Source organism: Thermoascus crustaceus, assembly GCF_041956765.1.
Source record: "Thermoascus crustaceus strain CBS 181.67 unplaced genomic scaffold VTN00scaffold_9, whole genome shotgun sequence".
Taxonomy (NCBI): Eukaryota; Fungi; Ascomycota; class Eurotiomycetes; order Eurotiales; family Thermoascaceae; genus Thermoascus; species Thermoascus crustaceus.
This window is the reverse complement of record NW_027192535.1, coordinates 351,761-375,162: the sequence shown is the minus strand read 5'-3', so window position 1 is coordinate 375,162 and position 23,402 is coordinate 351,761. Positions and strand designations below refer to the sequence as shown.

Sequence of the window (23,402 nt, the reverse complement as noted above, 5' to 3'; positions counted from 1 at the left end):
AGTGGATTTCTTGAGATTTGAGAAGACCAGCACTCCTCGCGGGATGGATGATGTATTGTACATTTCCGGGACATGTCGACAAGAGAACGATGCTTCGTGGAATAAACAATGATGGATATAATGTGACACATGTCCCATCCGCCAACCAAAAACGATATATGGATGGAATGGATATCGAGGCCCTTTTGTTTCGCGCCTTGCCTTTCTTTCCGTCCGTTATCGTATCATACATAGAAAAACAGAATTCCTCAATTAACCTATCGTCTTCGAATTTTCTTTTTCCCCTTCGTTAATCATCCTCTTCATCTCTTCTTCTTCCCAGAAGACGACGACGCCGCCTCCTGCTCCTGCCCAAACGAACTGATCAGATCCAGCAGGTTATCGTCCTCGTCCTCGTCATAGTAATCATCCGGAGCAGTCGAATCGTCTTCCTGCTTCTTCTTATCCTTGGGAGCTGACGCCTCTTGCTTCTTATCCTCCTCCTTCGTGGAGGCACTTGTCGACGACGACTCCGCCCCTGGCGCAGGGGCCGCATCATAGCCCCGACCGAACTTGGCCCGGAAGGCCGCCAGCCGCCCTGCCTCGTCCTCCTCGACGTTCATCAGCTTGTTGCTGGACGGGTTCCAGAGCAGCGAGTTGCGCGTGTCGCGAGTGGAGCGGTACACGGGCATCGGGGAGGTGGTGCGGTGCGTGAAGGTGCTGCCGTCCGAGAGGGTCACCAGCTGGGTGAAGGTGTAGGGACGTTTCGGGCGGCGGAGGAGCGTTGCGTGTCGGCATTGCGTGCAGATGAATGTGGTTTTGTTGGGGGCGGCGCTGGTGAGGGTGAGGCCGCTGCGGCGGAGGGGGAGGTGTATCGACATTTTTCTCGTGTGTTTTTCTTTGCTGTGGATTGGGAATTGGACTCGATTTGAGGTTCGTATGCCCGTAGCTCGATGTGATTCTCGGAGTTGAGAAATTTCGCGGAGAACGGAGCGGGATTATATAAGCAGGTCTCTCCGACCCGGCTTGCGATTTTGTTCGGCGGGCTGCGTTGATCTGAGTCTCCGATAAAGTACGCTCGGTTCGAACCTTTCGACGCGGATGGAGCGCCATTGTTAAATTCTGGTTTTGCGCCTCATAATGAAGTCGGGGGGATTCGGTAATTTTCTGTCGTCTTATGTCTCTTTCTTCGTCAAGTTCTTAGTCATTCCTTGAACTTTGCTTTCGTACTCCGTCCCGTCCCGTCCGTTTATCTTAATCCGACGGCGGGATGAAGCTCCCATATCCGCGATGCCTGCTTCTGGCTCGTCGGATTCCCAGGCACTATAGAGGTAAATTATTTACATGCATTTCCAAAGTATCTTAGAGCTCTGCTTACAGATCTAGCTAGAAACTGCCTTTCCAAATTCCTCTGTGCTGCCTCTATCCCGCACTCCCCGACGGTCCTGCCTACCCGCGCAAAAACAATGTCATCCGTACAAAAGAACAGTCGCTACCAACGCAGCAGCGAAACTGAATGATTTCCCCGTCGCTTCAAGGGAAAAGGAACTTGAGGAGAAAGCCAGCCTGTCCGACCAGGTCCGCGTCCACATGCGACAAGTTCCGCATCCAGTCGCAATCATCACGGCGACGGATTGCAGTAATAATAACAATGGCCAAAAAGCGTTCCGGGGGATGACGGTATCCTCCTTCAACACCGTCACTCTCTACCCTGAACCGGTGATATCGTTCAACGTGAAGCGGCCTTCGGAGACGTTGAATGCGCTGCAGGCCTCAGGCCGGTTCCTCGTCCATCTGCTGGCGCCCAGCGCAGCGACCGCGAAGCTGGCACGAGACTTTTCTCGAGGGAATGCGAGTCTGCACATATCGAGCGGAGAGGTGGAGTTTGAATTCTCATCGTCAGGTAGTGCTACTGACGAGGCTGGCGCACCAGCACCTCCCCTTCTTCGGAGACGGCGCTTGGAGGAGTCTTCTGAGTCGCAGACAGCTGACTTCCCGTTTGTCCTCGAATGCAGACTCATTCCGCAGAAGATCGAGGTCCAGGACCATACCATTGTCCTGGGGACCGTTGTCAGGGTCCTGGAGCAGCCCCGTCCGGATCGGGCGGATAGCACGGGAGACGGTCACTCGCCCGAGGATCTGTGTCTGACATACGCAGACACGAGATTCTGGAAGATGGGTGAGAATGTGTAAGGAATTGCTGCATGTTCGAACGAAATAAGCCTGCGGGTTTCCTCCCTGCCCAAACTGGGTACTAGGTGCCTACTTTTCCGCGCCATGTCGGCCAGGAGGTGGTCCCGACCTTTCAAGATCCGCTGTAATATACTACGCAGCCACAGCACCAGCTGGCTGGATACCATGATCTGCCACCTTCTACTTAGCAATGGACAGACCATACCGTCTCTGGAGATTATTGACCTATTGGATCCTTCGCCCGAAGGTTCATATGTTATGGTGCTCCGGGGATGGTCCTGCAGGTTAACCTACTTATACGAACTACACACGCTCTTGAGTGACTCTTTCTGCTATACCCCGAGGACTTTTTATATCTGTATTAGAGAGAATCATCACATGTCCATAGGAATTAATACCTAGGCATGTACTGTATGTGCATACATGTACAATGTACAAGTCCGAATTCCTTTGCGCCTGAATATTCACCGTGCTACTCTATCTCTCTTCCCTGCCATCAACAAGCATACTATATATATTACCTACCCGAGGAGAAAATCTGCCGGCATCCTGTTTACTGCTCTTTTTGTTCTAGTGGGTAAACAACACCGCTATGAACTTCGTGTAATTGCGGAGGGGCAGGTAAGGACGTCTTCCGTCCCTATTGGTTCAGAGATTAATTTAATGAATTGCCGTAGAGACTGGATGCTTCTCAATTGCTGCTGCTCTTCTTTTCAACTCGAATGTTCCGCTACTCAACGGCGCATTTGCCCTTTACGAGGTAGCCGTGGGTGATGCACCAGCGGCATCAGACGCGCGTTTGGTCATCTTAAAAGGATGAGGAAAGAATCAACAACGATATCGATTTAACGCTCTTACGGCAGGAAGAAGGGATAGGGAGGAGAGCCTGGGATCGCGATTGGCAACAAGACCGGTCATCGTCGACCATGTGATTACGCTGTACTACGGGGGATCGAGCACAGCCTCCGAGGGATTGAATCGATCCTTCTCGATCAAACATGCATCTCGATGAGCAGGCTCCCTCCCCGGTAGCTCAACTGAGCCACGGCTTCCTGGCATGGCAGAGTATACGGGAGGGGGGCTCCTTCTACCCATTTGTTTACCTCTTTTATAAGCTGCTCAACTCCGCCGTCCGCTGTCCATTCTTCCATCCTCCACATCGTTCCCACCATCGTTTTTACTCGTCGAATAGGTTCCACCTCTTATATCTTCTATTGCACAAGGTTACGGATACAAATCGATATTCCATCGTGACTCTCCTTGCTTCTGAAATTATCCCATCAGTTCCGTAGCCATGCGTTTCTTTCTTCCCACCGCGGTCACCCTCCTGGGTACAAGCACATTCGTCTCTGCGGCCGCGACGGGCTTCACAGCTCGTGATCTACTTCGTAGACACGGTGCTGGACAACTCCCGGATGGTCTGCCCAATCCAAGCCCGGATCAGCTCAAGCATATCGAGCTGAATGCACAGGGGACCCTCCCGAATACGCCTCCACCACCAACTATCAGTCGCGGCGGCATTACCAACTTGCAGCTGATCGCCTTCAACGAGCTCTTTGAAACCGTGTACTTCAGTGAGCTGCTCTGCAACGTAACGAACAACGTCGAGGGCTATCAAATCTCGGATCCTAGCGAACGGGAATTCGTCATAAAGGCTCTGACTGCTGTTAGGGCCGTATGAAACCACTTCCCCGTTGTGTAGTAGAGACTGGAAGCTAATTTGATAAACAGCAAGAGGAGCTCCATCTCTTGAGTGCGAACACTGCCCTCCAGCATTTCAATGCTGAGCCCATTCAAGCCTGCACCTATAGGTTTCCTGTTTCGGACTTTAAGTCTGCCATCGTCCTCGCTTCTACGTTTACCGATCTCGTCCTCGGGGTGCTCCAAGATGTGGTAGAGATCTTTGCCGTCGGGGGCGACAGTGGTCTAGCTCGTCTCATCGCATCTGTTATTGGCCAGGAAGGCGAACAACAGGGCTGGTACCGTGTTCTGCAGGGAAAGATTCCCAGCGAGCTCCCCTTCTTGACGACCAGCGATTTGAGTTTCGCCTTCACTGCTATCCAGAGCTTCACAGTCCCCGGCAGCTGCCCAAACCAGAATATCATCGAGCTGCTGACGTTCCAGCCGTTGACCATTCTCACACCACCGGGACCCAGAACTCAGGAAATCACCGTCTCCTGGACCGTGGCCGACGGTCACAGCGAGAAACGCGGCGGGGATCACGGCCTGTACATGACTTACATCAACCAGCAGAATCTGCCGATCGTGGAAGAGCTGCGTATCATATCCCGTAATGGAAATACTGTCACCGCCGAAGCACTTTTCCCGTTTGATGAAAACGAGTTGAATGGATTGACTATTGCTGCCGTTACCAACAGCAAGGGACCCTTTGCGAATGCGAACGCAGTTGCCAGGTCAACAGTCTTTGGTCCGGGCCTGATAATTGTGAATTAGGTTGGCGTTTTTCTCTGTGCTCATTTCTCCCGGGCCTGATGCGGGGATGCGGGTGAGACCCTATTCTTAAAGAGCCTTGTAGGATAGTCTTACATCATTCATCCCTCGCTTCTACCAAGCACTACTTATCAATCGATGACCCTGCTTGAACGTAAGCAGTTACAGTTTTGACGCTTTATGCTTTCTTCTCGCAAGCAATGTAGCTTCTTTCGTGGCTGGGTAGTCATATTGCAAGTAGTGTATACGAGCTTCAAGCTGCGGATCGGACCGGACCGGATCTTGGGATACATACATCTCGTGCAACTCCACTGTTCGGAGTGTTCTATATATATCTCAAGACAGGTGTATAAATATCTCATAGGTCCCACCTTATGGGTCTCGTTCTATGCACGGTCTTGATTATTATTTGATCAATTGTAATTAGATGGCGCTTTGCTTACGTGTCTGTATTAGTGGTATGGTATCATGTAATCTAGCATTAGACAACATCATACACAGTAATAATGTTATACTGTCATTGTATGTTTGTATGTTAGTCTTCCGACTGTTACGTTTTTAGCTGAATAGAAAGGATCATTGGATAGATGCTGATTGTCAGGTAGTGTTCTGGATTTCGTCGTGGGTGTGTCTATTCGATCCTTATTAGGGCTGTTGAGTTGGAAATCTTACTGTGTAATATTATATCCCAGGAATAGAAGTCGTACAAAGTATCAATTTCCTGGGGTGGATGCGTAGCATGTAGCACAAACCCCAGAGTACAACTCGAGGTTACGATTTATATGATGTATGTGTGTATGAGCTATGTACGATGAGGATGGAGGATGAGAAGAAAAAGGAAGCTAAATAAGCAGGCAAAAACTTTTCTTTTTCTTTCTTTTTTTTTCGTGATTCATTTTCCCGTTCGTCGGGTCTGTCTGTCTGTCTAGCCTAGCTAGCTAGCTAGCAACGAAGGGCCTCACGCTGTCACTGTCACTATCATCGCTATCGGTTCCAACTATCCTAGCGTCACGGTAGTATAGTATTCCCCTTGTCCTGCTTGTAATTGTAAACCCCCGCGCTTCAATTCGTCCCTGCTCATCGCTTTTTCTTTGTCGGCCAGGAGGATGAATGGGTACATCATTGACGTAGGTGGAGGGAGGTTTTTAGACATCGAACAGAGCAGGATAGAAATCTTGGACACAAGAGGAGAGACGGTGACAATGGCGAGATATCCTTTTGGAAGAACATGCATGACCTAATCAAGGAAAAGGGTGAGGGGACGGGGCAAAGTGGCAGACAAACCCAAACGACCGAAAAAAAAGGCATGCACAGGAAGTCCAGGCCTAAATCCAGGGAAGGAGTTGGTACGCCGCAAGCAAGCGACACAAGCACACACACAACATGCGAGAGAGATGCCTGTTTAATTCCAGATCCCCTTACCGCGCGCAGAGCTTGGGCTTCCACTGCCGCTACCACTACCACTACCACTTCTGCTCCCACTCTCCCGGCTTCCCGTGCGGTTGAAGGGACTAGCGATCGGTCCACGGCCCGGGTTGGAGGCGTGGCCGTTGCCCTCAGAACCGGAGCTCCTTCTCATCCCGGTGCCAGCTTCGGAGGTTTCAGTCGGTGGTTGTACAATTCGACCCATATCCGTCGGGTCGAAATCAGGAAAGAGGCTGCTGCGGGCGGAGCGGTTCGAAGACGACCGGTCGCGGCGGTTGAAGTCTGCGGGACCGAAGTAGGAGTTTGCGTTGGCAAGTGGCGAAGCAGGGTACTGCTGTAGCTGAAACGACTGCTGCACAGGGCTGGTCGGGTGGGAGGATGGCGCAGCAGCAGGCGAGGATGATATTTGGTGAGGGCTGGACTTCAGAGGTGGGAAGCTCAGGCCCAGAAGAGACCTGCCGCTAGGAGCAGTCGTTGTCAGTGCGGACGTGTTGGCTCCCGTGTTCTCAGGCTGAGGATTCGTGCCGGGCAAGTTTCCCTCGGGCGTAAGAGGGCCGGTGTCCATGAGCATCTGCTGTTGCTGCTGCTGGATAGCGTGCTCAATCGCAGAAGCTTGCTGCCAAAGTTGGTTCGTGCGAATTTGGTAATCCTGCACAGACTGGCTAATACTTGCGAGCTGCTCATTGAACTTTGCCTCGAGTTTGGCCTGTTCCTGTTCTCTGGCAAACTGTTCCGCAGCTCTGCGCTCTCTTTCGTTGAGGCCCTGAGCGTTAGCAGAGATGATCCTCTCATACTGCTCGTTGACTCTGGTCCTGCGGCTTTGGAGACGCTCGCGCCTCTGGATAGTCGAGTTAAGTTCAGACTCCAGAGACGAGACTTCTCGGGCAACGGCAGCACGTGCGGCAACAAGTTCTTCCTTGGCGGAGTTCAGGAGTTCCAGTTCACGTTCATAGTTTGCCTTTTGGGTGTTCCATTCCTGGATCTCCTCCTCAGGAACCTTGTCGATGCTATCAAGTTGAACTTCGAGTACAGCGGTAGCTTCCTCGGTTTGTCGGATGTTCCGTTCTAACTGTAGGGAGCGCTGCTTCTGTCGATTCTCGTCGTTTCCGCTATTGAGACGATGGTTGTAATTGTCGAGCTCTTTCTTAATTTTAGAAACAACAAGCTTGTGATCGTTCTTGGCCTTTTTCAAGCGAGCTCGCTTCTCATTGAGCTTGATCTCAGCATTGACAATAGAGTTCTTGAGTGTGGTCGTCGGGGAGGAGGGCCGGTAGGACGGTCGTGACGGAGCTGATACGGAAGAGGCGACTACAATATGTCATTAGCTTCATAGTCTACAGGACAAACAAATTAGAAAATGCGTACCTTGTTCTGCATCAGGTGTCGAAGGCGTCTTGACACTCATGACGCAGATCTCCTCATCGGTATCGCTACGCACAAAGGAGCACGTATATGCGCAGTTCGGGGCAAGACCGGAAATTTCACCACGCCACTGAACAGCATTCGAACCTTTCGGCCCTTCATGCACTCTACAAATCGTGGCAGTCGCCCAGTGGGCCCCATTGACACAGACGTAAAACGGCTCCATATAGTCCCCGCCCAGGCACCCGGTTTCGCAAGCTCCGGACGTTGTCGGATCATCGGCGCACGAAAAATCGCCAGCTGCGAATTTGATCGAGGAACTATCAACGTTGGTAATCCAAATAAGCCCGTCATCCAGAGTAACTCCTTGGAGATCATCTTCGGTCATTGGGAGTCCACGCGTAGTTTTCGACATGGCTCTTGAATGCTCGTATTCCCTCATAACAGTCACCTTCGTGCTTGCAAGAGCAGCCCAGAACGGTTGTCGACTTCGGACCTGATTCGCCTGCCTTCTTCGCTTTTTTGCGGAAGTTAGCCGATCCCTGCTATCCTTTAAGCCCGGGGGAGTGACAATCTGCCCGTCAGGACCGAGAACGGAAGAAACGCTGGCGCCTGATTCAAATGCAGAGTCTATCTGGGTTTGAGAGCCCGCAGAAGCCTCTGTGTCAGCACGCTTCCCTGATCGTGACGGCTGAGGCGAACGGTTTTTGGCCATAGAACGTCGTGCCATGGCGGTTCCTGCTTGTGCTAAAATATGTACAGCCAGTAGACTTCTAATCCAGCTTGGTGAGGTCTGCGGTTCCGTGCGACGAAACTCGGGTGGCAGGAAATGCGCATATTGTGATAACACATCGGGACTGACGATCTTTGCGGAAAGCAAATGTCCCAACACAAAATCCTGAATACCCTTGCTCCGTATGACATGTAGGAGGAGAACGATGCCTACACACAGCGCATTGACGCCCCCGTTCTTACCCGAGCTGCCACCTCCCAGTGTGATTGCAACCTGGACGTGGGCCAGATCGAGAGCAAAGTTCTGCGCCCATGTCCACATGAAGAGGCCCCAGAAAAGCAGACAGAACCCATCCATTGCAATCATCGTACCGAGCGAAGGCGTTCCCGCAGGACCCTGGAAAATGTCGAAGTTGGACGTCAAGGAACCGGACGACGCACCTCCCGGAGGCATGAACGTCAACGAGGCAAAGAGGAACTGGACCAGCGTGAGGACCATCGGGGGCAGCTGCAGGAGGAAAATGAGAATGGCGATCGTGTCATACATCGGGCAGGACTTGAGGATGGTAGAGGCGAGCATGAACGGGTTGACGGAGGAATTGGCCGGAGATCTCTTGGATGACGCTGTCGCCTTGTCCGCGCGGCGAGGCGCTTGGCTGGGGAGGACCCCATTTTGCGCCGCTGCACCGTTGGAGTGTCCATAGGCAATATCCACACTACCCTTGCTGTACCCGTTGACATACGCACGCCCGTTGCATTCCAACTTCGAGCCATCCGTCACTCCGTTCACCTTGGTCGCTGTCGCCGTGGTTGACGCCATAGTCGGATCGGAGGAGGAACGACAGGAGGGCAGGTCGACTTGGGAGACGGAGCCAGAGCTTGAGGAGCCCCCGCTGCTGACACTGCCGTTTAGGTGCCCATTTGATTTTTGCTTGGTGACGCGTTTTCCGGGGACGACGAGACCGTTCTCATGCCGATTGCTATGATGATTTTTCCTCGTAGCCGCTGAGCGTGGCATGGACGAGGGGACGAAACACCCGGGTCCGAGTCAGCTTGGCAGGAAGAAGCCAAGGACTGGGACCAGGCGGAGGGTCAGACGAAGGCACGCTGAGAGAGTGGAGGGAGTGGTGAGAGGGAAAGGAGGGGGGGAAAGAAGGGGAAGAGAACGACAAAAGAGAGGTAGAGAGGCAGAGGAGATATCTGCGTCGAGCGGCTCACGGTGGAACCGGGCACGAGGCTTGGGAGGAGGGAGGGGTTGTGTGGCGGGGAGGAGAGAGAACGAGGTTTGGTATGAGGATATCGTCGACGAGGGCGGGAAAGGCGAGCTGAGATGGTGAGCCCGGCGATCGTCAAGCCCAGCACGCCGGCGCTGAGTCAGCAGCCGCTCTGTCTCGTGCCCGCTGGATCGTGACGCGGTCGGTCACGTATGGAAACGCCCGGGCCTGATACACAGTCCGTACCGCCCGGACCCGGTTGGCTGGTTCACATATCCTTCTTCTGCTGGTATCTTTCCTTCTCCAGAGATTTCTTGATTCAGTTCTGGTCTGTTTCTTCCATCAAAAAACTGGCCACAGTCAATTGTGTTCCGCTCCCGTTCTGCAGAGGATGAGCTGCTACATACAGTGCCTACATGGATAGCTACTTGGTCGTGTGCCAGGCATGGATACAGACATGGACCGCTGGAAACTTTTGCTAAGCTCGGCAGTGGCGCCATCTTTTTCTCACTACTTGGTACGGCCGGTCAACTAATTTAAAATTGCTGCTGACTACTGCGTAGGGCGGCTAGGGCCAGGCCTCCGGACCCGGTATAACCGGACTTGCCATTGCCGTTTTTGAAACACGGGCTCATTCGAGTATCTTCCAACTCTTGGCAGCGGCTTCTACTCTATAGCTAGCCGTACGACTTCATGCTACGGACCAAGAAACTTTGATCGATTCTACCATTTACATACATAAGGCTGTCGACAGGTTGCACGACTTCTTTGTGACATCCATGTAGGTTTGAGAGTCTTATTAGCTTTGTCCACACTGCAGATCACACGCTGGACTACTGAGTATAATGATTTCTTTTCCCTGACGGGATATCAAACCAAGCAGATTCCCTGTTTTCTGGCATGGTCTCCTCTTCTCATCCCTGTGTATATGCGCTGATGTATACCCACATACTGCACAGAGTACGTCAGTGCAAATACCATGAAAATACATACTGTGGCAGACATTAACCAGCAAAAAATCCATTAGAGAAAAGGCACGCTGTCTGCTTTGCAAGAGCAAAAGAAAAGCTGCTACATAAGAATCAGTGCCAAAAAAAATAAACAGCTTAGAGAATTGCGGTGTCGAGGCATGAAGTGTTGCGATAATAATGGCAGGGAGCCGCATGCTTGAATTTCAGGTCCATACAGTCAGAAATTGTCGATTGGTAATCTATCCTGCAGCTCTTGCAGGTGTCAGAAGAACCCCATGGGGCACCGCACCTTTTTGTCCGTGTGTCTCGACGATCTGCAACATGGCAGTCATTCTCAGGAAATTCAATAATAGTTAACCGCTAACAGAACGTCGGAGCCGTCATGGCGCCTTTCCTCGAATGGGAAGATTACTTCTATCCTGTCATTGTCTTCGATAGTCTGATTCTCTCTAGCCATTGCGCTGGCGCCTTGTACACGAAGGCACGGGTGGCCGTACTCCGTCATGCAGGCCAGGGATCGCCTGGTTGGAAGGCGGATCCGATGATCTCTGCGATTACGAGGCATGCAGTCTGCGGGGAAGTCCACCGCATATCTATGTGCTGGTCGCGATTCGATCTTATTTCTCACCGTATCCCGCGGATGGTGGCCGGTTATTTGCTATCCTCTCTCTTAGTCGGCTTCCTTGACCAGATCAACTCTGCTGGCCGTGAATGGCTGTGGTATGCTTGGCAGACATGACTACAGCCCACTTAGGATTTTTCAGACGGGTGAGGCTGCTACTGCAGGTTATGCGAGAAGACAAAGGATATTTGGCTGTTTCGTAACTGATAGTCGATGGTACTATCTTGAATGAAGTCATATCAGCTTAAATTTTGCGTCAGGCATAGTTAATATGAGTTCGGGAGACTTGCTTAGTGCGATTGAACCTGGAAAATCTCATTGTTGCCCCTCGCATAGGAGTTGCAGTAAGCACCCGACTGCACGTTGCAAGCATTATCTGATCGATAGTCATCTGACAGTCCCTAGGTATAGATCAGACACATCATGGGATGAGGCTCCTTGCTTCGGTCGAACTTGAACTACAGCACAATCACTCCAGCCGCTGCAGCGAAAAGGACAATCGGATCGAAGAAGTCGAGCAACGATAACGCATCTGCCTGGGTATGGAGGTAGATTACTGCGAAACGGTATTTCAACGACCAGGAACATCCTCCCTGGGGCTCACGTGATGGCGTCATCGCCATGCTCGGCATAGCAGGCTCTGCGTTGGTTTGTCCGCGCGCAGGGATCCGCGGCAGTCCCGGCTCCAGTCACGTATCGATGTCTGGCCGTTTTTGCCCCCTGCACCCCATTCATTGCTGCAATCCTAACGCATGGCAGATCCAAACTCCTCGAGCGCACCAGCAAATCACTGTTCTCAATCCCCAGAAGGGATACTCGTGTTATCACCATCGTTTCCCCTCTCCCGTTCTGCAGTTTTAGCCTGCTAAGCCAAGCCGGTCCGGGCCCTAGCTAGTAGCCAAGAGGATCGCGTCTGGCCGTTTCAAGCCCCCCACAAAAGAGGCTAATTAGTAGTAAGTTAGGACTCCATATGCAGGTTCGGCCAATTTCTTTTTTGACCTTGCCCTCAGTTGACAGTCTCATTTCATAGTAAGACCCATGGCCTGGCCTTGGCCATGGCCGTCCAAGTCCGAGTTGCAACCTGTGCCATCTTCCCGGTAGAATAGAAGGGAATTATTATTATTCTGCCTGCAATTCTCGTTCCGGTCGATCATTCGTCCTTGGCTGCATGGCAAGAGAATTCATGCGCGGCACGATCACCGGCTTATGCAGCCTCCTTGTTCGCCCAGGCAAATTGAAAGCTTGGTCGACCATTCTTGTTTATTTTTTCCATTTTTGAGTTCCAGCATGTCGAAGCATGGACCGTTTGTTTCTGCCGTCAAACGTGGTTCGTCCTGATGGATTTTTATCTTGACTTATCAGGTTTGGAGCCCCATCAGACGGCGATACGCCGTCGCTACCTACCCGCGTCGGGTAGAAAACCGAGCCCGGCCCGAAAACTGAGGAGGTGCAGAACACGTAAAAGGAATGCCGGAGGAGTTTAAACTGGAAAAAAGTGACTCATGTTAAAATTTTTCTTCCGTCTATTTTTTCCCTTCTGAACCCTCTCCTTTTTTTTGGTTTTGTTTTGCTTTGCACGGCCGGCCAACCCTGGAACCAGTCCCATCAGAACCTCGGGAACACTTAGCATGGAACCACCACAACGACGTGGCGAGATCTATCCGCTCACACATCACCGCTCTGGGGCATGCATCCTTCACACCTCAACTGACAGATCTGGCTGATGTGTCCGGGTGACATATCCTCACACGCGTCTGCATCAGCCCATGCATGCGCCTCCCATCTAGGTCAGAGATCAAGAGGGGCATCTCTTTTCTCCGCGCTGTTACTTTTAACCGCCAGGGAAACAGCCGAACGGATCAGGGCATCGGTATGCACACCGTAACCTGACCGGGTAGTTCATACTGAGCTGGTCCTCGGGCGCTCGCTCCAGTAGTCTATCTGGTTCTGCCAGGCCCTAGGACGGCCAGGCGCCAAGGGTCTATACCTTCGCGGTAACTACTCCGTACTCCGTCATAGCTAAGTTCTTTGCAGTGCGGGGCTCCTACCCATGCCCGCATTGATATTCTCATTTTTAACAGGCCCGTGAACCACTCACTACTGCGCAGCATCACGAGCGCACGGGAACTTTTTTTTTTTTTTTTCCTTCTGCTCACCCTGGCTCTGCCCAGTGGCCGGTGTCCGCCACTAAACCAGGTTGTTTCAGTGATCCCAGCCACCGATGCTGCAGATCCGTTAATTCTGATTTCCTTGTCTCGTCGATCCTAGCATTCCCAGGAAAACATGGGCTCGGCAAGCTTTTTAGCCCGTGATGCGAGCGCTGGGCCACCACCCCAATATATGGAACCTAGAAAAATTACTAGGCTGTTCCTGCGTATATGTCGTGACGAGTTTTGACGTACGGAACTTCAAGATGTTCTACGGAGTATGCTTGTCTATCAAACCGTTGAGCACGTGGGGAGGTTGGCTTAGGGATCAGCGAACCCCTCTTTTCAAGAGCATCAACCGATAATATCAATACTACTGCTACTTCCTGTGCTAAGAATACCAGGTAGGAAAAAACCCTGGTCTCTGGAAGATTCCACACGGTGTACTCTCTGTTTGACTCCTGCACCTGGTCTCGTCGGAGTCACGAGATGAACCTACAGCAGAGCCAAAGCCAGATAGATTAGGTAATTTGTCGCTACCATGCGATTATGGCTGACTGCCCACCTTTCAGTCTAGGTAGGTACTTAGAAATAGCTGGAGGGAACTACTCTCTTGCTGCTCCCTCTGCGTCTCACCAAGCACCAAGAATAAATGATAAATCGTCAGCTGCATTCGTTACTTGGCTTGGTGCACTTCGCTTGCTCTAAATCTCAAATATTACGCAATCGCATTATTAGTCAGTAGATTTTGCAAAGAGAAGATGGGTTGCATGACAGGAGCGGAAAGCAACCCCAGTTTATCATTTACATATACCTCCCGGAACCGGGAGGGGACAGTCGACTCGTGCCCTCTTACTACTTGGTAGGGTTGGTAGTTCGCTCAGACTCTATGTCATTATCACTGCTTTATGTGAGAAAAGAAGGAAAAGAAGCTTGTGATACGCCTTCATTCTCTCTCTCTATCTCTTTCCCGTCTTATCGGACTGAACATCTGGATCGAGTCATGTACAGGTTAGTAAAAGAGGAAAAGAGAAGACAATTTCAGTCCATAATTCCATTAATCTATATTCAGAATTTAGTAGGTATTTTTCAAGGAAGTATTCAGGCATCTAGCCCGGACACGCCACGGTAAAGTTGTCAGGCTTCTTCTGTTTCTTGATTCTCATTGCCTTCTACGTCGGTTAAGAATTTCGTTTGTCCCTGTAGATTTCAATTTAGGAGATGAGATGAGAAAGATAGAATCCAAAATAAATTATACGGTTCAGCAAATTATTATAGCTAAGAACTGTATTTCTCTCTGCAGTGTTAGATGCCGTTCATACAGGCGTGTTGCCCAGGTAGTGAGTGTGGGTACGCCTAATACTGCCTTGTATATAGTGCAACTCAGTTCGCAAGTCTTTTTGTAAGTCCGGAATAGCAGTCACTTGCTCACTCACTTGGTTGCATGTGGGGTCTGTACGGTAAAAAGTGCAAATAAAAAAATTCATTCTTTAGCTTAGGTAGCTACCTATATCCAGGTACGAGAGGAATTCATTCGGTTGGGGCTTCCAAAGAAGAAGATTAAAACAGGTGAGAAAAGAACATCTCTCTCCAGCGTCTCCCAGTCCTCCATTCTAAGCAGTTCTGTCACCCTTTCAGCATTCTTCCCATTCTTATCGCTTGGTATATCTCCTTCAAGGCACCATCATGGCCCTGATAAGACATGACATTGGGATATAGGATCTTCCATCGAGTTCCAGGCTGGAGAGCATTTGTTGCAACACGCGTGATAAGATGGCTATGATAATAATGGTACTTGGTTCTCTTTTTTAGATGTTAGATGGTCGCTATAAAAAGGAAGTGAAGAGGTTGTTGCATCATTGCTGCATACTCACGGGTCTCACAACTCACACAACAATCACAGGTTATATCTCTCTACCCTTGGCGGCCTCCTGACAAGTTGCAATATGAGTAGAAGATGCTGGTTAGTTCCTCTCTCTCAGTCAAGGTAGATTTGCGGAACTCTTACAAGAACAACACAGTAGCAATAACAGAAGGATTGTTGGTTTGGAGTTCTTGTACGATGCAAACAGACAAAGTTCTTTACAGAGAAGGAAGTACACCTAGTCCGCACTCGGGCCGTGGGCACGAAGACTGGCATTTTCAGTAAGAGCTCCTCCATCTGAGAAAACCTATCTTGAGCTGCCCGCCGTACGATAAGAGAAGTACATCTAACTCTCGGTACCGAAGAGGAAAAAGAGAAGGGTCAATTTCGCCATGTTCCTTTCGATTATCCTGACGGTCCTCGTCTGCTACCTGAGCTTCACTCTCTCCGTGGAGCACACAAAGCTGGCTACGGGATTTGAGGAATTTACACCTTTGCCCTTCCAGCCTCCAACTCCTGGTACCATCTCTTCAAATGTACTAGCCTTGTCTTGTGAAGCAAAGAACTCGAAATGTTCTGCGTTTCTCAACGCCCTGAAGCGCGACTACAGAACTACTCCTCTTTCCCTTGTTGGGTCTGGCCAGGGAACACTGGTTAACGTCACGTTTGGCGACCAAAATGTCTTCCTGAAGCTAAGCACCGCGACCTCAGATACCTGGATTGTGCAGGAGGTATTTCAGTGTGTTAATCCCCTCACCTCCTCCGATGCCTTGGACTCCTCGTGCGGATTCGGACCTGCCTTTGAACCAACAAAGTCGCCCACTTTCGAGAGGATTGCCGACGAGAACTTCCAAATGCATTATGGCAGAGGTGACTCTGTGCGCGGATACTTTGGCTACGAAAACATCACGCTTGGTGGCTTTACGGTCAAGCACCAGCAGGTCGCGGTTGTCGACTATGCTGCTTGGAGAGGTGACAATTCCTCCAGTGGTATTCTCGGTCTTGCTTATCCGCCGTTGACACGCGCATATCGCGGAACAGATTACTCTAACGACGATGATTCAAATCGCGTTAAATATGATCCTATATTTACGACAATACACAAGTCTGGTTTTGTACCTGCTAAGTTCAGCATAGCTATATGTCGAGGTGACCATTCCGGGGGCTATCTAACCCTAGGGGGTCTCCCGCCTGGAACACCCCCTAAACCGAAACTTGTCAGTACGCCCATCGAAGTGTTGAAGACAGATATTCCAAAATATAACTACACGGACTACTCATTCTATACCGTCACCGTTAACGAATTCTTGGTCTCTGGACCGTCAGCATTGAATAGCAAAGACATGATTAGTGAACAGCACCAAAAGTCCTGGCTAAATTTAGCAAATTTGACAGATTTCCAGATGATTGTGGATAGTGGTGAGTATAAAGCCAATAGTCTCGCATTTGCTGGAAGATAGAAGCTCTCCATATATCTATTGGTTCTGACTTTAGGACTCTTGATCTTGTCAGGTACGACGACGCTTAATTTACCCACAACTATCGCCAAGGATATAAACGCATCATTCGATCCACCTGCCGTCTATTCCGAGAAAATACAAGCCTACCGTGTCTCATGCAATGCCACAGCGCCTGAGATTGGCGTTCGTATTGCCGGCCACGTCTTCCCTGTCAATCCATCCGACCTGATCTACACCGATACCGACGGAACTTGCTTTAGCGGTGTTAATGACGCTGGTAGCGGTTTAAACGTCCTCGGATTAGTATTCCATAGAAACGCAATTGTCGTATATGACGTTGGAGCAGCGGAAATGCAGTTTGCAACATCAGAGGAATTTTCCGTTCAAGGATGCTAGGTGGATTGGTTGCAGCTATGCTAGAATGGAGTCGAAGGCAGCTGAAACTTACCTATGGAGAGAATATCCCGCAGTTGAAGTATAACAGATATCGTGAGTAGATTAACAGAGAGACCTTATCTGTGTGAGGCCCAGTTATAGGTCTGGGGCAGCCTAGAGGTCCTATAAGGCTTCTGTCTAGAGATTTAAATGAAGTGTGTAGAGATATAGAGTATGCTAAGGTCTTATATTACTATTTAATACAGTTAGATCTACTCCTTGAGCACTTATTTCACATTACTGTACAGGATGACCCAATCTCGTCATCTACTGTAGTGGACCTCAGCACCTCAGAGGTGTCTAATTCGTCCCAATAGATATGATCCATAAATCCAGCTCTCGGGCTCTGAAATGCTTTAGCCATCACTTCCATGCATTCCTCGTCTTTCTCAGCCAGAACAAGCATTGTAAGTGACGCCCTTTTCTCCCGCGTCATCAGCGTTTCCCTCATAAGCCTGGATCCATAGTGGGTTACGGAGGCGTCTCAGTTCATCCTCAATGTGATGGAACAGTAACATGAAACGCGCAGTGACCCATACATAGTTCAAACTAGAGAGCGGCCGATTTTCGCCAGAGATATCGCTGATGATATCGAGTTTGAGCAGGTCTAACAATTCTTGGCTTCTGAGGGCACCTTTGCTAGGATCGCTGCCAGGCAGACGGCCAGTCTTGTATCCCCTGATGGTCGCTGCTCTTTTGTCTCATAGATGACATCATCATCATTGTCGCATCATCAATTCCCGCAGACCTGGCACGCTTGACTAGTCCTGTGTTCTCCATGACCTTCTTACCTGTCACTGATCAGTTACATGCTTGGTCTAGCTGATGCGCAGCATAGCCAGGGCCGAGGGGATAGGAACTTCCTCATCGGGAATGCCGTCAGGAACCCAGTCTGCCTCACGGTAGAGCCTCAGCAAGGACTTAGTCTTGAAGAAACGATTGATACTGCTATTCAGAAGACTGTGCATATCCGTTGCGGTTTGACTAACATGCTGTCGGATTGTCTGTTGCTGGAAAGTTGCTCAACAAGAGCCTGTCTCACTACTCACAGCAAGGAAGGCTTGACTGAAATTGGAGGTGGGTATATTTCCATTGGCAAAGAATAAGCTCTTGAAGAGCTCCTTAAGGCTATAGGACAACCCAATTGGTTGTGTGTGATATAACCCTCATAAGCTACCTGGCGCCACACGCCTTGCAGGTAATAGCAAAGCTCAACCCACTATTTGACATCTGAGTAGACAGCCATCAGATAGTCTGTAATGAGCCCGGTCTCATCTTTAATGAAATAGCTCTCCAACAGTACCTCGTCCAGCCTTGGTCCATTGACTGCCTGCTTCCCCGTCCCTTTTGGTTTCCTTCCCTGTTTGCCCTTCTCCCCTTTGTTTGTAGATTTCTTCTTGGTTGCATGGATGCAGCAGCCACAGAAGCCTCTTCAGTCTTTCCTTCAGCTTTGTCATCTTGCTCTTTCACCTCTCCATCCAGGCGAAGAACCAAAAACTTATTCACAAAAATAACCTTGTCTCTGTCCTCTTCATCAGCCCTTCCATCTTGCTGTTCTGCTCTGAGATCCACAAATCCCCTTCTAGGGCCTTGTATGCCTCAGTAAGACCATCAATCCAGTATTTGTGGGAAATATTACTCTTCTTTTTCATGTCTGGATCTGGATTGTTGGTGACAATCTGCTGGAACAGAGCATGAGTTTCTTTTCTTGTTTCTATAATGGACTGGAATAAGTGGTAGATAGTCGTGGGAATAGGCTTGATGTGCTTTGCAATAAGACCTGACAGATATACCAAGGTTCACAAGCGGACCTTGCCAGTGGTATTCACAGCTGTCAGCACATCAGAAGGGAACAACTTGATGATGCTGTTAGAAGTGTGGATTATCCAATAGATTAGGAGCTTTTGGTCTCGCTTGTACCTGAGGTATGTGTTCTAGTCTGCCATTACCAGGTTATATTGAGGTAAACAGATGCGCTGATGTTTATGGAACGTTTGTAGAGAAGATGGTAATTTTAAATGAAGACAAACGAATGTCCAGCTATCTTACCGCCCGTGACCAAAGTGGTAAATATCCTGCCTACCAAAATAAGAGGTCAACCGAGGCGTATGCCTGAGGCAGACACGGAGGAATACCTCTATTGACCTGGTCGACTAGCGTCTTGACAAGAACTCTCACTAGGTACCTCATGTTATATATATGATTAGGTGTATTATTATCCCTTTCTTGGTAATTAAAGTTAGTAGGTATTTACCGAGCCCTTACAATCTCTTTTCTAGACTACACTGATATTCTGGAAAGTTGGACCGGGGACGAACCTGTGCGATGAGTCTTAAGAAGATGATTTCATACCGCCCTTACGACTAGACGACTTCAAAAGATCGACACAAAGAAATGGTGGCGGTCTTTGTGTCTCTAGAACAAAGAATGGCCACCACACTACATCTTAGAGCAGAAACTAGGAAGTAAACGCATGAGACAGCATCATATGGTCCGGGGATCCCCCTAAATACTTTTTCTCCGGTTTACTTAACTTGGGAGGAACAGTACTGTGCATACTCTCTGTAGAATTCTTTTTTTATTTTACGTTAGAGCAGCCTGTTCAGGGTACCTAATATATATAAAATGTCTTCACCGATATATTCGAAAATCGAACAGAGCGAAGATCCCGATGTCGAAAGCGTACTTGACAACAATTTCCACCTCTGTATCAAAGAAAGAACGTCTGAAACGCCATTGGGAAGCCTTCGGAGCGATATACAAATCCCCCCGTGTTCTATGGAGCATTTGCGTCCTCCTCTGTCTTCTGAATATTGGGCTTGTTTGGAGACTTCAATCTTCGCTAAAGTACAGAGAGGGGCTAGGTGAAGTTAATGGGTTGGTGCCTGAATGTAAGTGCTTACCTACCTACTAGCAGGGTCCTGTTGATATGTTTCTTTCTTGCTGATCTTGGTGTCGAGGGCGAAAGTCCCGCGAGAAAGAGTTATCTTCCAGCGCCATGCCGGATATTTCGGACCATTCGTCACGCTCGTCTCTAGAAGAGGCGAGTCGGAAGTGGATGGCTCTCATAGCGCGTAAGTATAATAAGGTGTTCCTCTATTGCGAACGAATTCTGAGCATAGAGACATTATATTATATAGGAGGAAACGGTTTTATTGACATCCACGACCCCGACTCATACAACCTCCCTCCACGCATCAGCGTCAATGGCCAGAAACTTTACGCGATTGCCATATTCCATCAGCTGCATTGTCTTGTAAGTAAGAAATATCAACATCATCCCCTAACTTCTGGCTATTACATTAGACTAGAAATCCCAAGCTGAGACCACTCAACCCAAAAATCTAGCACATGATCATGCGTAACTACGACATGCTCCTGACTGGGGACCTGCATCGGGAGGACATGGACGACAACGACTTCTGGCATGTGGACTACTGCTTCGACTACCTGCGCCAGTCCCTGCTCTGTTGCGGCGACACGGCGCTGGAGGGCCAGAATAACTTTACGGACCTGCCGGGGACGGATGGGACAGGTGGGACGCATGTGTGTAAGAGGTATGGTGATATTTGGGAGTGGGCGGAGGAGAGGAGGATCTCGAATCGGACGAGGATTTGAATGGTTAATTGAGGATGGATGTGTTGGTTGAGTTTAAGCTTTTCTGGGTGTGTAAAGGGGCCAGCTTATCCTCTCACTGGTAGGGGGTTTTCAGAATTTCGTCATGGAATATGGATAAGTTCATGACAGTGTGTAACCTTGGAGAAGTAGTTATATGTTTATATAAACCGACATCTAGCTGTAACATCTATATATTCACTCACTCATGTGATCTAAATTTCTATATGTACTCACCTAAGATCCGTCATGAAATTCACTTTAATCCCTTTTCGGATTCACTTCCTCGCCGCGGATCCCATATCCTCTACGGCATCTTCCCTGTCCCAACTCTCCAGTTCCAACGTCCTGACCTTGCTCTCGATGTCTTGTATGCGCCGCCTCCAGGTAGCTTTGGCCTCTTCCTGCAATGCCCACGTCTTCTTGAACTGCTCCATGATGAATGGAGGCAGTGGCGTCTTCTGCGCAACCCTGTAGTCGTACGTGACGATGTCTTCATGGCACCGGGCGGCTGGACGCTGGCGCGCCTCGGAGAGGATGATCACATGCAGCTCGAAAGCGGCTTTGTCGGGGAGGGACGGTGACGACGGGTCGTGGACGAGCTTGTGGTAGACGGTGATCTTGTCGGGCCATTTCATGGGCTTGTTGTACCCGATCAGCATCGATCTAACAGTGACTAGATGGCTGTAACAAAAGGTAAGGAATGGGATGGGCAGAACTTACAAACTTATAGTCGACCTTTATACTCCGGAGGATTAGTCCGATGCCTGTCGAACCGACCATGTTCATCCACTCCTTCTTGTGGGCGGGATCGATATGGATAGCGTAGTTCCGCATGAAGTTTATCCGCGCGGTTTCGGCGTATCTCACGTAGGTGACGTTATTAACGTGTCCTGGTCGTGGAGAATGCGGTTAGATTATTTGATCGAAATTGAATGGAATGACGATCAGTGTTGGAGAAATGCCTACCCTTGTATCTTCGTCAGCTGTATACTATACCAATTTGAAGCAAGGATCATAGTATCAGAAAAACTAAGATTTGGAGAAGACAAACGGCAGTAACTTACCATGACGTCCTATTTCACAAACACAATATACATCAGTACTATGTCTCCATCTACCGCAGAAAGGACTTCCACAGTGGAATTGCTATATATACCATCTCTCCCCAGACTACGTTATGACGAAACAATCCCCTTCTAGTCTCATCCGTCAGGAAGCCCTCACTCCCCGCGATCAATTCTCGCCAATCCGTCGCAAGCTGCTGGAGTATGTGTCCGGCCTCCTGGACCTGGTGCGGCTTCAGCCCAAACATCATACACCTCCCTATCCGCCTCTTTATCATCGTGAGCCATCGTGGATCGAGGGCCTGCGATTTCGCCGGTGGCGCGGGAGTCGCGTTCGAAGGGGCCACATTCTGCCGTGCGGAGAAGACCGACAGGGGACGTACGAGACGGGCGCTGCCGGTGTTGGGCAGGGAAGACTGCAGGACAAATGCAGAGCGCTGGAGAGGCACCTGCAGGTGCCGCGGTTGCACGATGCGGCCGGCGATCATCGTGCAGGTCTCTCGTCTGATATTTTCTGACAACAGGAATTGAAGACGGGAGATCTCACCGGAGGCTCTGATAATAAGCTCTTTTGACGCGGAGCCCGTGCCTGGCGCTCGGAGACTCGGTTAACCCCGCTCTCCACCGGCCCAGGTTCTCGGGGCCAAGGCCGAGACCGCGGGATACTCCTCCTGCTCCTCTTCAGGTACCTAACTACAGCTACCTAGTTATCGTTGGCTCTCCGGTCAAAAATGGCGATTCGGTCGAAATGAACGGAATTTGATCTCGCCAGGTCAAAAGGTCTGAGCTCGTCCACTTCCATGTTGTGCCTTCAAGTCGGATTATACAACATGTGTACCCCATCTTCAACAGATGCCGTCATTCCAAGCTCGACGGGCTCATCTCCAGCTTCTCCAAAGAGCAAACACGGAATTATTTATCAATTAAGTGTAATAAAAGATGGCAGACATTTTATGCAATAAGCGAATTGACTTCCATCCAGTGGAAGACGTTACCTGAACTATGACCTATGCACGCCTTTTCTGAAAAAAATTTAGTTACATCAGAACTTGTATAATAATGACTTGGCTGTTTGCCGCTTTGTAAAGTGCGATTTGGAATGCTATCTAAAAGTTACCTAATTAAACGCTATGGTTTACGAAGTAGTAAAAGCAGCAAGGTACTAGGTGGGTGAATTGCTTGGGTTTAATAAAAATCTACTCACCAGGTGGTTTTGCCTAGTATTACTAGGTGATTGCTAGTCAAGAGAAGAGATCAAAGTCAGGAGGACTACTGTACTCCACAAGGCACTGGTAATATCTCCACCACACTTTAAGATTAAAAGATCGTATAATTTAAGCTTATATTAAGCATACAAGTACCTAGGTACTCAGTTTATACCAATTCAGAGTACAGTACGCGTATGTAGAAAACATGCATTTATTTTTTTTCTTTGTGCCTCGCATTATTCCGTGCCCCGAGTGGCCTACTACCCGCCTGGTAACGGTGTCTATGGTAGTCCCTGGACTATTGTCAAATTTTGGTCTCCATGGATACCCCTCGCCTGCTGCCTAATGGCTTTGTTGAATTGCTATTCTATAACTACGTGATTGTGGACCTATCTGAGAGTAAATAGATAGTGTGATAGGTAAAAGACCCCTAGACAAAGACAGCCGAGATCAAAATATAGAAAAAGCAGCAAGGTGAGTGACTTGGTCAGGAGAGGGGAAGGGGGGGGGGGGGGTGCCCAAATCTTTGGCAAAGTAGTGTACAGCGTAGAACTCTTAGTCTTTGTACCCATATAAATCCTCAAGTACCACAGCCCACATATCGACCAAGCCCACGTCTCAGTGATCGCTTCGCATGAATCGGTTGACTGGCTCTTA

At 49.6% G+C, this 23,402-nt stretch overlaps 7 protein-coding genes across 7 annotated transcripts; 4 read left to right on the top strand and 3 right to left on the bottom strand.

Moving 5' to 3' along the window:
- Positions 1-302: 302 nt before the first annotated feature.
- On the bottom strand, positions 303-860 carry VTN00DRAFT_10151 (mitochondrial 54S ribosomal protein bL31m; the record flags this gene model as incomplete). The annotated part of the gene is made up of 1 exon (XM_069426776.1): positions 303-860. One exon carries the CDS (start codon positions 858-860, stop codon positions 303-305), a length of 558 nt encoding a protein of 185 aa, XP_069283913.1.
- A 389-nt stretch (positions 861-1,249) lies between these two features.
- VTN00DRAFT_10150 (uncharacterized protein) lies at positions 1,250-2,172 on the top strand (the record flags this gene model as incomplete). Its single annotated transcript, XM_069426775.1, has 2 exons — positions 1,250-1,310; positions 1,370-2,172. The coding sequence occupies 2 exons, from the start codon at positions 1,250-1,252 to the stop codon at positions 2,170-2,172; spliced, it is 864 nt and encodes a 287-aa protein (XP_069283912.1).
- Positions 2,173-3,466: 1,294 nt separating this feature from the next.
- Positions 3,467-4,626, top strand: VTN00DRAFT_10149 (uncharacterized protein; the record flags this gene model as incomplete). The annotated part of the gene is made up of 2 exons (XM_069426773.1): positions 3,467-3,847; positions 3,904-4,626. The coding sequence occupies 2 exons, from the start codon at positions 3,467-3,469 to the stop codon at positions 4,624-4,626; spliced, it is 1,104 nt and encodes a 367-aa protein (XP_069283911.1).
- A 1,399-nt stretch (positions 4,627-6,025) lies between these two features.
- Positions 6,026-9,160, bottom strand: VTN00DRAFT_10148 (uncharacterized protein; the record flags this gene model as incomplete). Its single annotated transcript, XM_069426772.1, has 2 exons — positions 6,026-7,356; positions 7,414-9,160. The coding sequence occupies 2 exons, from the start codon at positions 9,158-9,160 to the stop codon at positions 6,026-6,028; spliced, it is 3,078 nt and encodes a 1,025-aa protein (XP_069283910.1).
- A 6,192-nt stretch (positions 9,161-15,352) lies between these two features.
- Positions 15,353-16,816, top strand: VTN00DRAFT_10147 (uncharacterized protein; the record flags this gene model as incomplete). The annotated part of the gene is made up of 2 exons (XM_069426771.1): positions 15,353-16,379; positions 16,473-16,816. 2 exons carry the CDS (start codon positions 15,353-15,355, stop codon positions 16,814-16,816), a joined length of 1,371 nt encoding a protein of 456 aa, XP_069283909.1.
- Positions 16,817-19,853: 3,037 nt separating this feature from the next.
- VTN00DRAFT_10146 (uncharacterized protein) lies at positions 19,854-20,473 on the top strand (the record flags this gene model as incomplete). Its single annotated transcript, XM_069426770.1, has 3 exons — positions 19,854-19,929; positions 19,996-20,111; positions 20,204-20,473. 3 exons carry the CDS (start codon positions 19,854-19,856, stop codon positions 20,471-20,473), a joined length of 462 nt encoding a protein of 153 aa, XP_069283908.1.
- Positions 20,474-20,748: 275 nt separating this feature from the next.
- Positions 20,749-22,025, bottom strand: VTN00DRAFT_10145 (uncharacterized protein; the record flags this gene model as incomplete). Its single annotated transcript, XM_069426769.1, has 4 exons — positions 20,749-21,111; positions 21,194-21,363; positions 21,525-21,546; positions 21,630-22,025. 4 exons carry the CDS (start codon positions 22,023-22,025, stop codon positions 20,749-20,751), a joined length of 951 nt encoding a protein of 316 aa, XP_069283907.1.
- Between the last annotated feature and the right edge of the window lie 1,377 nt (positions 22,026-23,402).